Below are 16,033 nucleotides of genomic sequence, written 5' to 3' on the forward strand. Positions count from 1 at the left end.
GTGATTTAACACACCATTTAATAGGGTAGAGGTTATTGTATGAGTGAAATATTTTGGAATATATTGGATGGTACCAGAACTGCAAATTGCAAAAGCACATAGTGGTTAAGGAAAGTCACTTCAGTGACAGCCCACTTTGATAGCCATCTCACAAGGCTCAGCGAAATAACTGAAAAAGTAAAAGAATTACCTGAAAAAAAATTATTATACCAGTGTATAAAACACTGTATCTGAGGAGATACCTGCCTATGCTCAAGTCATAGAATGGTGAGCAGAAGGAACCCATATGAGTGAAAGTATACTAGAGAGAGAATTGAAAGTCTTTATGGTGGACCTGTTCTTTCAGTTATAAAAAAAAGACAGGGCAAACAAATGATCTTTTGGTTTCGTTTAGTTAGCCTTACAGTAACAATTAGCTGTCAAAGACAGAATACACAGGGTGACACACAGGCTAAGCTGCGGAGGACCTGGAGTGGTGAAAGGGAGACAGCCTTTCTTATTGATTTATTTAAAGTATAGGATAGTAGGCTCAAGAAAGAAGAAACAAGACACAGCAATAGAGAAAAGGAAAGAAGAAGACGAGAGAACCATCTGACCAGCACCAATTAAAGAAGACGACTTTTTTTTTGTAGTTATCATGCCAGGCCTGAGCTCATGCATACACATGTGTTTCTGTGAATAACTGTAGACAACAAATAGAAAGAGACATAAAGAGAAATACAAAGAGAAAGAAAAAGACTGTAAGACATAAAGAAATATTACTTACCTGAACACGCCAACAGGAAGAATCCTTCAAAGACTTAAAAAAAAAAAAAAAATGAAAACACAAAGAATAAATTCCTTGTAAATAAGGAATAGAACTTTTAGACATTAGACATCAGCGTTGGTCTTCAATGTGGCCAGCTGAGATTTTTTCTTTTTTCTTTTAAAAGTACAGAAAATCAGTTTGTTCTGCTTTTCTGTACTTTTTTTCAATGCGTCCAGCTATTAACGCCTGCTCCAGGCAGGGCTGAGTGATAAACGTGCGCCTGAGAAACACATTTATTTTTTTGCATTGGAGTGAATGAGTAATAATCTCATTCACATGCATTTGCATGTGATGAGCACTATCTCATTCATTCCATGTCAGACGCGCGTTAAATAGGAATTAATCCCCCTATTGCATTAGGGGGTGGATTAGCGCCTATTTAACTCACGTCCAACTGCGGGTTATACAGTGCGCTCGGCTGAGCGCACTGTATTGCATCGGCCCCTAAGTTTGGTAGAGGATAACCATTTTCAGCTAAGTGGTTTACCAAGAACACCCCTATTTTCCCAGATAAATGGTTAAGAAAATTATCCTCATATTTTTTTCTCTATGTGTAGGAAACTTCATTTTCGCTTTTTTTATTATTATTACTCTTTTTTTCCCAGGAATTTATTAGGATTTATTATGATAAGAACCAAAACAGGAGAAAATCCGTTGAAAAAAATTCTAATTTTTCTGGATAAATATCAGACTTTATTTTGGTGGACACAAGGCAGGACAATAAAATATTAAGCAGATTCTCCCACCCACCAGCTCAGCAGCATACTCACCTCTACCCTCATCACCTGCCTAACATTCCCCTCTCTCTCTCTCTCTCTCTTCCCACCCCACAGAGAAGCTCCCTCCCTCCTCTCCTCCACACTTCCTCCTATACGTGCACTGCTACAGCTTTCATCCTTCTGATGGTGGCTCCAGGCTTCTTCTCTCTCCCTCGGCAGCGTGCTTATGGAGGTTACCTCGCTCTGCAACACTACACTGCACTGCTGCTTCTATACAGTGCCAGGGAGCCTGCTGGAAAGTGCTTCTAGTGGTTAGGCCTGCTTTAAAAGCATTCAGAGCAGCAGACAGCAAGCACTTTGGCTGCTTGGGGGTGAGGAGGCAGGACTTGAAATGTGGCACAGGTGGCACTGGAAGGCAAGTGCTTGCACTGTCGGAGGGAGGAACTTGAAACACAGCAGGCACTTTGGCCCACACTGGCTTCTAGCAGTGGCTGGAAGCCTTGAAACGTTTCATCTGCAGCTCTGGAGCAGCTTTTTAATCAGCCTAACATTAGGGTGAATATCGATTTTAAACCCTAATATCACCTGTGGAGAAACCTGGGAATTTATGGGTGAAAAAATCGGTTTAAACTGAAATTGAAGGACCCTATCTATGGGATGTTCAGAATGGTGTGAAAACGTCTCCTGTACTACATAGTGGGAGCAATTTTCAAACTGTTTGCATGGGGCTAAAGTTTGTGCAGACGATTAACCTGGACGCATTGCACCAAGTTTCACAGAGAATGTGCATGAACACTTAGGGGTAGATTTTCTAAATTTGTGCAATCGCGTACTTTTGTTCACGCAGCAGGCACAAATAAAAGTACACTGGATTTTATAAGATACGCGCGTAGCCACGCGTATCTTATAAAATCCGGGGTCGGCGCGCGCAAGGGGGTGCACATTTGTGCAACCTGCGCGCGCCGAGCCCAGCGCGCGCTGCCTGTTCCCTCCGAGGCCGCTCCGATTTCGGAGCGGCCTCGGAGGAAACTTTCCTTCGCCCTCCCCCCACCTTCCCTACCTAACCCCCCCCCCCCGGCCCTATCTAAACCCCCCCTTACCTTTGTTCCACGATTTATGCCTGCTAAAAGCAGATGTAAATCTGCGCGCGCCAGCGGGCTGCTGGCGCGCCATTACCCGACCCGGGAACTGGTCCGGAGGCCTCGACCATGCCCCCGGCCCTGCCCCCGCAATGCCGCATCATGGCCCCGAAACGCTGTGTCATTTTAGACGCGCCCCCGACACGCCGCGACACGCCCCTTTTAGAAAGCCCCGGGATTTACGCACGTCCTGGGGCTCTGCGCGCACCGGCGGCCTATGCAAAATAGGCGCGCCGGCGCGCGAGAGCCCTGAGCGCGTAAATCCAGCCGGATTTACGTGCGCAGGGCATTTAAAATCCGCCCCTTAGGCTTTGAAACTTCCCTCATGTACAATGTACTTGCCGTCACTTTCTCCTGCTTTTCTGTGGGTAGAGTTTTGCTGGAAACCTATGCATGAGGATTTGAAAAAGCCATCTACACAAGTGCATTTTCTCTCCTGACCTAAATACACCATTGGGAATTCCTCCTCCCAATGCAGCGAAAGTAAGGACATAGTGGAACAACGAGTGAACTGTTAGATGCATTGAGAGAGGGAATTTTCAGAGAGTTGATTAACAAAGGTGAAATGCTTTTTATCACCACAAATTGCTAAGAAAATTATCCTCAAGCCTACGTAAATGAACTGTTATAAGCCTAAGTTACGCCAATTTTCAAAGTGAACTAACATATTTAGGACCTGATTTTCAAAAGAATCTATACGCTTTAAACTGGATTTTATTTGTGTAAATGCATATTACCCATGTAAGTGCACTTTTTAAAATTGCTACAATATATGTTATTGAATCATCAATAGGTTTTACCCATGTTACGTGCACCTAACGTGGGTAAAAGACTTTTGAAAACTGTTCCAGGGAGGATAACTTTCAAAGCTACTTGTGTGCGCCCATATACATGGTGTATATGGACACGTGAAATTACTACTGCATTTTATAACCTGCGTGCAAATGATATGTGCAGGTTATAAAATATGAGTACATGCTCATATGTGTAAGAACTATGAGCTGTGCAAGTTTGGACTTATGTAGCGGGACTCAGCTGGAAAACTCTGAAAAGTGTTACTTGTCTATCTAATTACCACTTTTACGACTTATCTGGGTATGCAAGATAGCCCAATAAGTTAAAACAAAGGGCTATTTATCCGTATAAGTTCAAATGTGTTCATCTAAGTAATGGCAAAGGTGCTACTTAGCAGGATAAATTGGAATGTATCCGGTTAAGTGTATGCAAATGATATAAGGGGATACGCTAACACATTTTACTTAATCACTTAGACACATTTATGAACCGTTAAGTCAACTTTAACAGGTGTAAGTCAGCGGATTTTATAACATGCGTGTGGCACTGAAATTACCAGTTTTACCAATTAGTCTACCAGTTTGCCCAGTCCATCTGCAGCTCATGCAGATCCTCCTGTCTCTTCAGCCTGAAGTCCCCACCCCCATTTTACCCAGACCTCCCAGCCAGTCATTTTTTCACTTCTGAGATGTTTACGATCACTTACACCTGATAGTGAGCAGCAACAAATATACGTGCAAGTAAAAGACATATGCACATCACTTTGGCAAGTTGTAAAATAGCACTTTATGAGGTAATTTTCAAAAGCTATTTACCCGCGTAAAGTGCACTTACACAGGTAAATCCTATGGGCAATGCAATGGTATCTGTTGTAGGAAATTTCAAAAGCTCACGTACACAGGTAAAGTGCATGTACATGTGTAAAACTCATTTTTAAGCATATGAATGCTTTTGAAAATCAGGGCCTATGCATTTAACGGCCCAGCCTCAGAATGCCCCTGGTCCACCCTTTTTTTTTTTTACATGAACACATTTATTCATACTCCCTCATTATAAGGTAGATTTGAAAAGCCTTGCGCGTGCAAAAACGGCCATTTACACGTGTAAGTGGCCTGAGCGGGAGCTACGCAAATTTCTAACAGCCAGGAAGAGCGCACCATATATTGATGTATGCGTGCCCAGAAAAAATGGCATGAGTGATCCAGAGGTGGAGCCAGCACTCAGTTTTCCTCAGCCGGCACGTGTAACATATGTGCACCACTTTGCTACTGCCTCTTTATAGGGCGCAGTCTGCTACTCTATATATGGACCATTGTAAGTGGGCACTTTGATTCGGGGGTGAGTTTTAAGGAGATGGGTTGGGGTTAGGGGGGTGTGGTTGCAGACACATTCTTTCCCCGCCCCCCCTCCTTTTCATCACTTATAAGGTCAACAATTCTTTAATGAGGTCAATTTTACAATGATACCTCTGAATGTGTCTGCAACAACACCCCCCTAACCCCATCCCACATCCAGAAAACTTACCCCAAATCAAAGTCCCTCCTTACAATGGTCCATATATAGAGTATCACAATGAGCCCTATAAAGAGGTGCGCATGCTCTCTCTCTCTCGCTCTCCCCTCCCCATGTTCGTCCAGACTCCTGCACCTAACAAGGAACAATAGCAAAGTGGCACATATAAGTATATGCGTATAGCTCCAGGCATGCGTGGAGAGTACTTTATAACCTATGCGCGTAGGTTATAAAATAGCGCGTATTTTTGTGCGCGGCAAGATAAGCTCGTGTATAGGTGCGTGTGCGGTACTTTTAAAATCCTCCTTTATTCGCGCATATGTTGTGGTTTTTAAAATTGTGCATCCTCACATACATGCTATTTTATACAAACAGGTGTTTTATATGGGGCGGATTTTAAAAGGGTTACGTGCGTAATATACCCATTTAAACCCGCTCCTGCGCGCGCCGAGCCTATTTTGCCCCGGGACGCGCGTATGTCCCGGGGCTTGAAAAAAGGGGCGGAGAATGGGCGGGGCAGGGTGGACCGGGGGCGGGGCGGGGGCAGGACCGACGCCTCCGTCACAGCGGCCGTGCCGGAGGATCGCGCTCTGGCACTCGGCCGGCGCTCGCAACCTACGCGCAGGCATAAATAAAAAATAAAGGTAGGGGGGGATTTAGGTAGGGCTGGGTGGCGTGTTAGATAGGGGAAGGGAGCGGGAAGGTGGGGGAGCGGAAGGAAAGTTCCCTCCGAGGCCGCTCCGATTTTTGGAGCGGCCTCGGAAGGAACGGGGAAAGCCAACGGGGCTCCCCTAGGGCTCGGCGCGCGCAAGGTGCACAAGTGCGCACCCCCATGCGCACACCAACCTCGGATTTTATAACATGCGCACGGCTGCATGTGCATGTTATAAAATCGGGCATAGATTTGTACGCGATGGGTTGCGCGCACAAATCTACGCCCGTGCGTACCTATTAAAATCCGGCCCTATATGTATATCTTTTGAAAATTCACCTCATGGTATGTTGCATTTACATGCATAACTCCCTTGAAAAGTCACCTGATAAATTTGCTTTGAAAGTTATCTCACACAAACTATCTATACACATTTGCTACTTTGATCAAGGGACATTTTGTGGCTATTTACACGCATGCTATTTAAAATCGAAACACATGCATGCAAATGCAAGCTCTGCCTAGACACCTTTCCCCAATGCCTTGCACATACTTGAAGTAAATTTTCAAATGATGCACACATATACAATAATACATGCACCTGTAAAATAGCATGTATGCAAGTATATGCTATTTTAAAAACTGCAATATAGGTGCATAAGTTGGGGACTGCAAGGAAACTTACACATTGTAAAAAAAAAAAAAAAAAAAAAAAAAAAAGGCCAGGCCAGGAGCTTTCAGGGAGAGACCAACATCAACGCATATAAGTTTCTGTTTTACAATCTGCCAAAGTGACTGGTATAAGCCTTTCACTTGTGTATATTTACTCCTGCTCAATATCTGGTGTAAGTGATTGGAAATATCTCAAAAGTGAAATGACCAGGTGGGTGATTTGGGTGAGATGGGGGGACTTCAGGCTGAAAAGCTAGGAGGGTCTTCACAAGCTGCCGATGGACTGGATGAACCCAGTAGACTAATTGGTAAAATTGGTAGTTTCATTGCCGTGTGCATCTTATAAAATTCCCTGACTTACATGTGTAAAAGCCAACTTACGGGGGTAAATGCATCTGAACAAAATCTATTCACGTACCCCCTTAAAATTTAAATATGCGGGTATATCATTTGTGCACACTTAACTGGATAAATTCCAACTTATCAGCTAGGTAGCAACTTTGCTGTTATGTAGATATTCAAATTGAAATACAAATAAATAGCAGTTTTGTTTTAGACTTATCCTATCTTATATACCCAGATAAGTCAGAAAAGTGCTAAGCAGATGGACAAGTAGTACTTTCCAGATTTATCCAGCTAAATGCCACTATTTAGCCGCATAAATCAGAACTTATCTGAATAAGTGCTGCTACTTTTCCAGATAAGTCTGAACTTGTGTGGCTCACAGTTTTTACATACATGAGCATGTGTGCATGCATATGTACTCATATTTTATGGTCTGCATATATCTTTTGTGTACAGGTTATAAAATATGGTAGTAACTTTGTGCGGGCCTATATACACATGTATATTGGTGCATACGAGCTGTTTTGAAAGTTAGCCTCCCTGGGTATATATGCATAATTTTGCATGCATATCAGCCAGGCAATTTTCAAAAGGTTTATTCTGTGGGTACAGAATTGTTTTGCCTTCAGAAGTCCCTTTGAAAATGACCTGATATGTCTCCAATTCTCTTAAAATATTCTCATTTCTTCAAAAATATACTCAACATCTTCATCAGGTTGATTAATGTTGCACTTGAGTAAACTGATTAGGAGACCTTGAGTATTACACTCAAACAGTATTCCTTTAACATAGAAGAAATGACTGCAGATAAGTAATGTTTGGCTTTTACCAAGTGTTATTTCCAAGTTTGACAGACTGCAGCTTTGTTATAAATGACTGAGCCCTGTGATAAATATATTTCTGACTAGCAGTAAAAACCCATGCAGCATGTCTTAGGCTTGCTTGTATTTTCTTAGACTTGCAACTCTGAACCAGTATCCTTTGAACAGATGTCAGATACTAAAGACTGTCTGCCTCCAGATCAAGTTGCTGTTGCCAAGTCTCGCGATCCCTGCGTCAGAATCAGTTGCTATTAATGTCAGTACTATCCAGTTTACAGGACTGAAGCTGCAGCTACATACATTTCACTCAAATATTAAGAGATTTTTGACTGTTTAAAACTTTTTATTGTTTACTGAGGGTAAGTATGCTTGAATTTCTCTCTCTCTTTTTTTTTTTTTTTCAGCAGTGCATGTGCAAGTGGAAATTTTACCAGGGACTGGGATGTGTTGTGTTGTGCTGTGCCCATTTGTTGCTCAGCTGGGGACATTCACTCATGAGTGGCACTGATGGAAGAAACATTTAGGCTTGTTTATCAGACTTTGGAATTATTATTATTATAATAGGATTCAAGGACTTAATCAGAGCTTGGAATATGTTATTAATCTAACCATTTTTCTCGTTTGAAAAAGATTTGTTGTGCTTGATCCTTTATCTGCTGAGGCACCTAAGCAAATAAAATACTAATAGAAAAACTATATATAAAATTGTTTTTATCCAAAATATGAAAGATGAATTTAACTTTACTGTTCAGAAAATATAGCATAGCTGTAGATGCTATTGTTTTAGAATGAATCTAGAGAGCACTTTAAATATTGGCTCTGAATTCATGTAATATTTTTTCATCTCTGGTTTCCTTTTTAATATATATTTCATTGTTCATGAAATCATTGAGACCCTAACCTCAGCAATCAAGATCAGTAATGGAATGAGTCTCAGATGAAAAACAAAATAGCACTAGCTGTAGTTAATGAGTTCACAAGAGTATAATAAATATACTGAACAACCCAAAAACACGCACAAGACTGTACTGTTTATGCTGAGTTCCTTGATTCTCTTTTGACATTAGACATACTTAAGTACATTCAATTTTGTTTTAAGTAAAGTAGCACACACGCATGCATGCACACACATGCATCTATAACTTTATATATCTCAATTCAGGATTGCTCCTTAGCATGATAAAGCATTCTGAAATATTTTTTTAGTGGAAGAATTACACAGGGTCTCTAGCTGTTTCTGCCTCTCTGACTCTCTCTCTCTCTCACTTGACTCCTGCTTTGCCTTCCGGCTCTCATTTACTTACCCAGTTTCTTAAGATCTTTCTTGCTTTTCTGCATTTCTCTCCATTTATAGAAGCACAGCCTTAGCTTAATCGCTCAGCTTGTGAAAAAGAAGGGTTCCTCTGACAAAGAGCACACTGTTAAATATGACATTATGCTACTTGCATTGGAGCAGAATAAAAGAACTCTGTTGTATATTTTCATAGAAAGTAAGTTGCAAGATCAGAGGACAGTTTTAATGTGTTTGTCAATTCAATTCGCCTTCCTTAGAATTTGCACTCTAGTGCAAAAAAGTAAACATTAAGAAAACAAATTGTTTTTCCTTTTCCTAATTATATATATAATTATTTGTCATAAATAATGGTATTAAAACATTGCTTATTTATTTTAAAGGGTACAATGTACTACTGTAGAAAATGCTGTAACACCAATATCTAATATTTTGTTTGAGTTCTGAAAGCTTTGTAATCAATTTCAAAAGTTGCAGCACTTCCATATGTGCATTTAACTAAGAAAATGTTACAATCATTCACTGCTTCAAACATTAAACAACTTTCGAGTGACAAACCCTGGTCAAATTATGCCTGAGTAAGAAAAAACTACTCCCAACAAACATTCAACTTGAAACTAAAAATTAGGTATAACTCAGCAGAGTACTTTGAACAGTTGTGACATTTAAATGGTTTCTAAAAGGCCAGTGACCTAGAAGTAAAATGTACTCAATCCCTTTTTTTCTACCGTATGCTTTGAAAAATGAACAATTATTTGTATTAGACTTTATGCACTTCATTTCTCTACAAATGTTTATAATGATATTCATTATCCTGCTGTTCAGTGAAAACAACAATTTAATAGTGAAAGAACCATAAAGCGTATAGAAAATAAATAAAATCCCTTATCTCTGTTGTAGGTCTTTCAATTGTTTTGTAAATTTTCTGATACATTATTTGAGAAAAGAAAAAGATACAATAAAAGTACACCAATATAGCAGTAGTCAGTCATTTCAAAGGAGTTACATGCATAAAAGTAGCTATTTTCAAAAGTCCATTTATGCTTGTAAAACCCAGTTTTAAACCCTTTTCAAAATTACTTCCATTTTCTCCTCAAGGTCTATAAATTACCAAAGTTAGAAGATTAGCTTGGAGAAGAGACAACTATTAGGAGATATGATAGAGGGCTATAAAATAATGAGTGGAATGGGAAAAGGTTGTTTACTCTTTCCAAAAATTACAAAGACTAGGGGACACACAATGAAGTTACTAATTAATATATTTAAGACAAATGGGAAAAAATATTTTTTACTTAATACAAACTTTGGAATTTGCTGCTAGAGGATATGGTGAAAGCTGTTAGTGTAGCTGGGTTTAAAAACAGTTAAGATAAATTCCTGGAAGAAAAGTCAATAAACCATTATTAAGGTGGACGTGGGGAAATCCACTGCTTATCTCTGGGATAAGCAACATAGCATTTATTGACATTTTGGGATCCTGCTAAGTACTTGTGATCTGGATTGCTACTGATGGAAACAGGAAACAGAGCTTGGTGGACCTTTCATCTGACCCAACATGGCAGATCTTATGTTCTTACATTCTAATACTCTGGAGACTCCAGGAACTCTACCTATTAGGGCCAAACACGATTTCAGGCAGAGTTGTGAGATTTTTGCCAATTCCTATTCTTTGAAGTTATATCCTAATGTAGGGATAGCCAACTCTGGTCCTCAGAAGCCACAAACAGGACTGATTTTCAGAATATCCACAATGAATATGCATCAGATAGATTTGCATGCAGTGAAAGCAGTGCATGCAAATCTATCTCATATATATTCACTGTGGATATCCTGAAAACCATATCTGTTTGTAGTTACGACAAACCTCATATCTGGTAACAAAAATCAGCACCTGTTCAATGATTTGACAGATGGTGCCAAGGTTTTCTGTATAATCATCGGTCTCAATATTTTTTTGAAATTAAATGTTCATTGTGCTCCCAAATGGGATTATCACCTGGGAGCACAATGAACACTTAATTTTAAGAAAAAACATGTTTAGACCCATGAGTATATAAAAAACCTTGGCACCAAGCATCAAATCATTGAACAGATGCTGATTTCCATTACTGAGTATGAGATCTGTGATAATATATAAAAGATTTTTTTGATTGACCTTTGTACAACAATTGCTTTTGGTGGTCTCTCCTTTTTTGGGGGACTTTCTTTACTGTAGTTCTTCTGAATCAGAATTGACCACCTGTGTCCTAATGCAATGTGGTATTTGTAGTTCTGCTTTCATCACTTAAACTTGTACATCAGAAACCATCACCGGAAAGAGAGTTGACTGGCCTAACATTTCCCTCTATATATAGAAAGTCACTGGGTGGCTTTGTTTTAAGAAAAGATAAATATAAAAGCAAGAAAGGATAAATATAAAAGCAATAAAATGGGGACATTTTCAGGAATTAATTTATTCAGTATACTTCATTTTTACCATTCTCGATATTGTGGAATAGAAAAGACATTTTATGGTTTTGTTTTGTTTATCACTAAGGAAATGTATCTTTGAATATGGTTCCTACACAATCATTGTTTGGTTGCAAAATGTGATAAGCATAGTCAGTGCTTTATAGAGTATGTCAGTTAAAAGAAAACAAACATCAAAGTCTAGAATGCCAAAACATTGTATAACATATTCAACATATGATTCATCTTTCAATCTAAATTATTGCAATACTCCATATTGCCCTTCTGTTTCCCCTCTACTACCGATGCAATAAAAGGAGATAGAACAAATACATTTGTCTCAATGTTTTTCAGAGAGGTGTTTCAATGAATATATTTAATAGGTTTTTTTTTCTCATATAAGGTACCTTTTTTTTTTTTAGTGCCTCACTTGTATAATTAAAAGGTTGCAGTATTGTACCTGATAAACTATGGGAAAAGCACATCACATTAAAAAGATTTTTGTGTTTATATTTTAGTGGTCACAATGGTGTTCAACAGCAAAGAAAACATAAACATACCCTTTTATCTCCTTTTACTGTTTGTCATGAATATACAAGGAGAGGAGGATGTTATTATTACTACCAAAAATGGAAAAATAAGAGGGATGCATCTATCAGTTCTTTCTGGAACAGTAGCAGCTTTTCTTGGTATTCCATATGGAGAACCACCTATTGGAAAACTAAGATTTAAAAAACCAGAACCCTACAAACCATGGGCAGAAATATGGAATGCCACAAAATATGCAGATTCTTGCTATCAGTCCATTGATAAAACTTTTCCTGGATTCCCTGGATCAGAAATGTGGAATCCAAATACTCAACTCAGTGAAGACTGTTTATATCTAAATATATGGACACCTACACCCAAACCAAAAAATGCAAGTGTCATGGTATGGATCTATGGTGGAGGCTTTGAGACTGGAACATCGTCTCTTGATGTCTATGATGGTAAATTTCTGGCCCGCACTGAACGTGTTGTTGTGGTCTCCATGAATTACAGAGTAGGTGCATTTGGATTTCTGGCCTTTCCAGGAAATCAACAAGCTCCAGGAAATGCAGGGCTGTTTGATCAACAATTAGCTCTTCAGTGGGTCCATGAAAATATAGCAGCTTTTGGTGGTAATTCTAAAAGTGTAACTCTTTTTGGAGAAAGTGCTGGCGCAGCATCTGTTAGTTACCATTTCTTGTCCCCTAAAAGTCATCCATTTTTTACAAGAGCCATCATGCAAAGTGGTACATCTAATGCCCCTTGGGCTTCAGTAAGCCCAAATGAGGCCAGAAATAGATCATTGAACCTAGCTAACTTACTCAATTGTTCTGATAGCAATGAAACAGAGATAATTATATGTCTTCAAAATAAGCATCCTCAGGAAATAATTGAAAAGGGATTTTCTACACAAACTCATAAATCAATTATTGACATCAATTTTCTTCCAACAGTTGATGGAGATTTTCTCATGGAAATGCCTGAAATACTGGTCAAACTTGGACAATTTAAGAAAACACAGATCTTAACAGGCGTTAATAAAGATGAAGGAACCTATTTTTTAGTATATCAAATACCTGGTTTTAGCAAAGATAATGAAAGTCTTATAAACAGCAAAGAATTTCGGGAAAGTATAAAACTATCTTTTCCAAAAGCTACAGAACTTGGTGTGGAATCAGTCATTTTTCATTACACAAACTGGGAAGAGGAGCATGAACCTGAGAAAAATCGTGATGCTATGGACGACATTATAGGAGACTATAACTTTATATGTCCTTTAATAGAGTTTACAAAAAAGTTTACAGAACTTGGAAATAAGGCATTTTTATACTACTTTGATCATCAATCCTCAAAACTTCCTTGGCCAAAGTGGATGGGAGTAATGCATGGATATGAAATTGAGTTTGTATTTGGATTACCGATGAACAGAAGACTTAATTACACGAAAGCTGAGGAGACACTGAGTAGAACTATGATGAGATATTGGGCAAATTTTGCAAAAACAGGGTAAGTTATTTTTGAAGTCATAATATTAAACTAAAGCTGTGAGACAGAACTGGTAAGGGTATAATGTATTGATCTACCTATATATAAGCCAAGAATATTCAGACAATTTTCATATTTTGGAGTCTATATACTAAAATGCATTAGCTTTCATGCAAGATTTAATATGCATTAAACATATCAATGCATGTTAACACTTGTGACAGTTAATGTACTTTTGTGCATTCATCTGCATTAGTTCAAAATGACATTTATGTGGACTGCACAGACTAATGAGGAAAATAAGTAAATGAGTTTTTAAGTGTGCTGCTCATGAATTATTAATATGGATAGGAGTAAATTGTGTTGAACAATGCAATATGTATTAACCCACCGGCAATCTTAAATACATCTCCATGGCTAATGCAGATCCCTATGAGGATAGGGATCACTCCCCCATGACATGTTTGTCAAGGGGCATCAATGTCATGATCCCCCCCCCCACACACACACACACACACACATTGTACAGAAGCAGAAGATCCCTCCCCAGTGACATCGAGAAGCAAATGCTAGTGGAGGCCTCCCAAGTCCAGAATCGAGTAGTCATGGAAGCTCCAATTTGGCTTTGGAGCAATGGTGCAGGATGGTGCTTTTGCTTTTTGCGATTCTCTTCTTTGGGCCATTTTGGATGAGGTGGGTGTGGAGGGACACCTGACTGCTGGAGGGTTTCTGAAGCCACTTGCTTTTGTACTGTTGAAGGGGGGTGGAGAAGGGCCTTAGTGACCTCTTGTTTCTGGAATGGGATAAGGTCCCTGCAGCCACTTTTTTCTTGGCTGGAGGGGGAATAGCCAGGGGCCTCTTCTGGTCACGAGTTTAGGCTAGGAAAGGGGGTAGGAGAGTCTCTATGTTAGCTACCTCTGGTAATGGATCTCAATAACTAATGAAAAAGCCTTATTTTAACACTCAGTGTACTAAAGGATTTATGCTTCTTAGTATGGGCATTAAAATAGCTGGATATTAAAATCAGTAAGTTAACTTGCATTTATGACCAATTTTAGTGTGACTTATGAGACATCAGTCCTTGTCCTGCTTTAACTAGCAGCAAATATTCTTACTCTCGGTTTATTGTCCTTGCCTGTTATTTGCAGTTAGTGTTACCAATAAAGACAGGGATAGACATATTAATTAAATAAAATGAATGAAATATTAGCAATAACAGAATGACAATGCCAATCTGTTCCCTTTATGTGTGCTAGTCATCTCATATACAAACATCACTTGTGCAGCAAAAGAATAAAAACTGTGATGCTCTAAACAAGGTTAATCTTTGTTTATTTTTGCAAAAAATAAAACTTAAAAAAAGGAACCAGATATATCTCTACACATATTGAGTCTTCTGCTTCATTCTGTTGTAATGATTTCCTTAGACTATGCTTCTGCCTTGTGATCGAAAAGTCCCTTTGCACCTGTACAAATTCCAAGTATACTACAGAAAGCAGTTCCATTCTTGATGGAAATGGCTTATGTGATTTTTCCCAGATACAGTGACTTTCCTACCTTTTAAGCTGTTATACACCAGTGCTTGTTTAGAAGCAAGTATACCATAGGTGAACAGGGATTTTTCAATTACCCGTATAATATTATGTTTTTCTATATTTATTCTTCTTCTTTGTTCTCACCAGCACCTCTCTTTCCCAAGAATTCATGCTTACTGCCTGATTAAAATAATGGAAATACTTTGGAGTAACTCCTACAAAGGATCCTTGTCAAAACTTTTGGCTCCTTGTATTTTTTTCATAGGTACTTCTTGTTTAGTTTGCTTATTCTGAATACCTCTTTAAATGTTAACAAGTCCAACTGTCTTTATGAATTAAAAAATATATGAGCATTTGGGTTGTAATTACATTCTTATCAGCAGTTCTTATGCCTCTGACAATGGATACTACATGTGAGAATGTGCAAATAGTGGTCTGTGGTGCGAAATTAATCAGTGCACCTAGGATTGTTGTCGCTAGCACTCTCAACTGGTCCACCACTTTTGTCCTAATTGTTTTTTTGTGGACCTAAAACCAAGACTAAGGACAGAGACTGCTTAGCTTGACATATTGTTATTATAGACAGAATATAAAACAAATAAATCACTTTGGAATAAGTATGGTTGGAAATTTATTAACAGCAGCCATAGTAATAAACAATTTCAGGTGCTGACCCTCAACCAAATGAATACTATAGTACTCTCCCATCTCACTCTTCCCCCCATTTCCCCTCCCCCCCCCCCTTTAGTGGAAGTTCAGTGACAGCCCAAGATTACAGAGTCAATAGCAGGGCCCATACACCCTGATCCAATTGCCATTACAGACCCAGTCATTGTCCCCTCTATGTACAATGGGGCTGAACCTGCTCAGAGGCAGAACTTTCCCAAAGCCTGTCGAGGCTCACAAGGTCTTGCCCGTGGAACGATGAGCCAGAACTCCAGCTCGAACCCTGGTTGTTGTGTCTGAGGTGGACCCTTGGGCCGAGGTGGGGTTGACACAACCCGTAGGTAAGGACCTTCGGGTCCCCACCATCAGCAGGTGGAGTGGGCTGATAGGCAGAGGCCACTGGAGCTTCACCTATACCAGCGCTTGTTCCCCGCGGGTTCAGCCTTTGGGTGCCAGGGCCGGCAGGACTTAGGTGGGCCTCGGTATAGAATAGCAAGAGACATTGGTACAGTCCTACTCTGGACTGGGTAAGGTTCTGGAAACTTGGGCACCAATGAAATGAAGGCAGACAGAGGGTGCTCGAGCAAAGGTAGGCCGAAGCCTGGTATGTCCACATC

At 39.6% G+C, this 16,033-nt stretch overlaps 1 protein-coding gene across 2 annotated transcripts in view; it reads left to right on the top strand.

Moving 5' to 3' along the window:
* The first annotated feature begins 7,690 nt into the window (after positions 1-7,690).
* BCHE (butyrylcholinesterase) overlaps positions 7,691-16,033 on the top strand; it is an 86,826-nt gene continuing 78,483 nt past the window's right edge. For both annotated transcript variants that reach the window (XM_029616503.1, XM_029616505.1), the window contains exons 1-2: positions 7,691-7,822; positions 11,721-13,236. In XM_029616503.1, coding sequence (XP_029472363.1) covers positions 11,729-13,236 — 1,508 coding nt within the window. In that variant the 5' untranslated portion in view covers positions 7,691-7,822; positions 11,721-11,728. The remainder of the gene's footprint in view (positions 7,823-11,720; positions 13,237-16,033) is intronic.

The sequence above is a fragment of the Rhinatrema bivittatum genome, chromosome 9 (assembly GCF_901001135.1).
Source record: "Rhinatrema bivittatum chromosome 9, aRhiBiv1.1, whole genome shotgun sequence".
NCBI lineage: Eukaryota > Metazoa > Chordata > Amphibia > Gymnophiona > Rhinatrematidae > Rhinatrema > Rhinatrema bivittatum.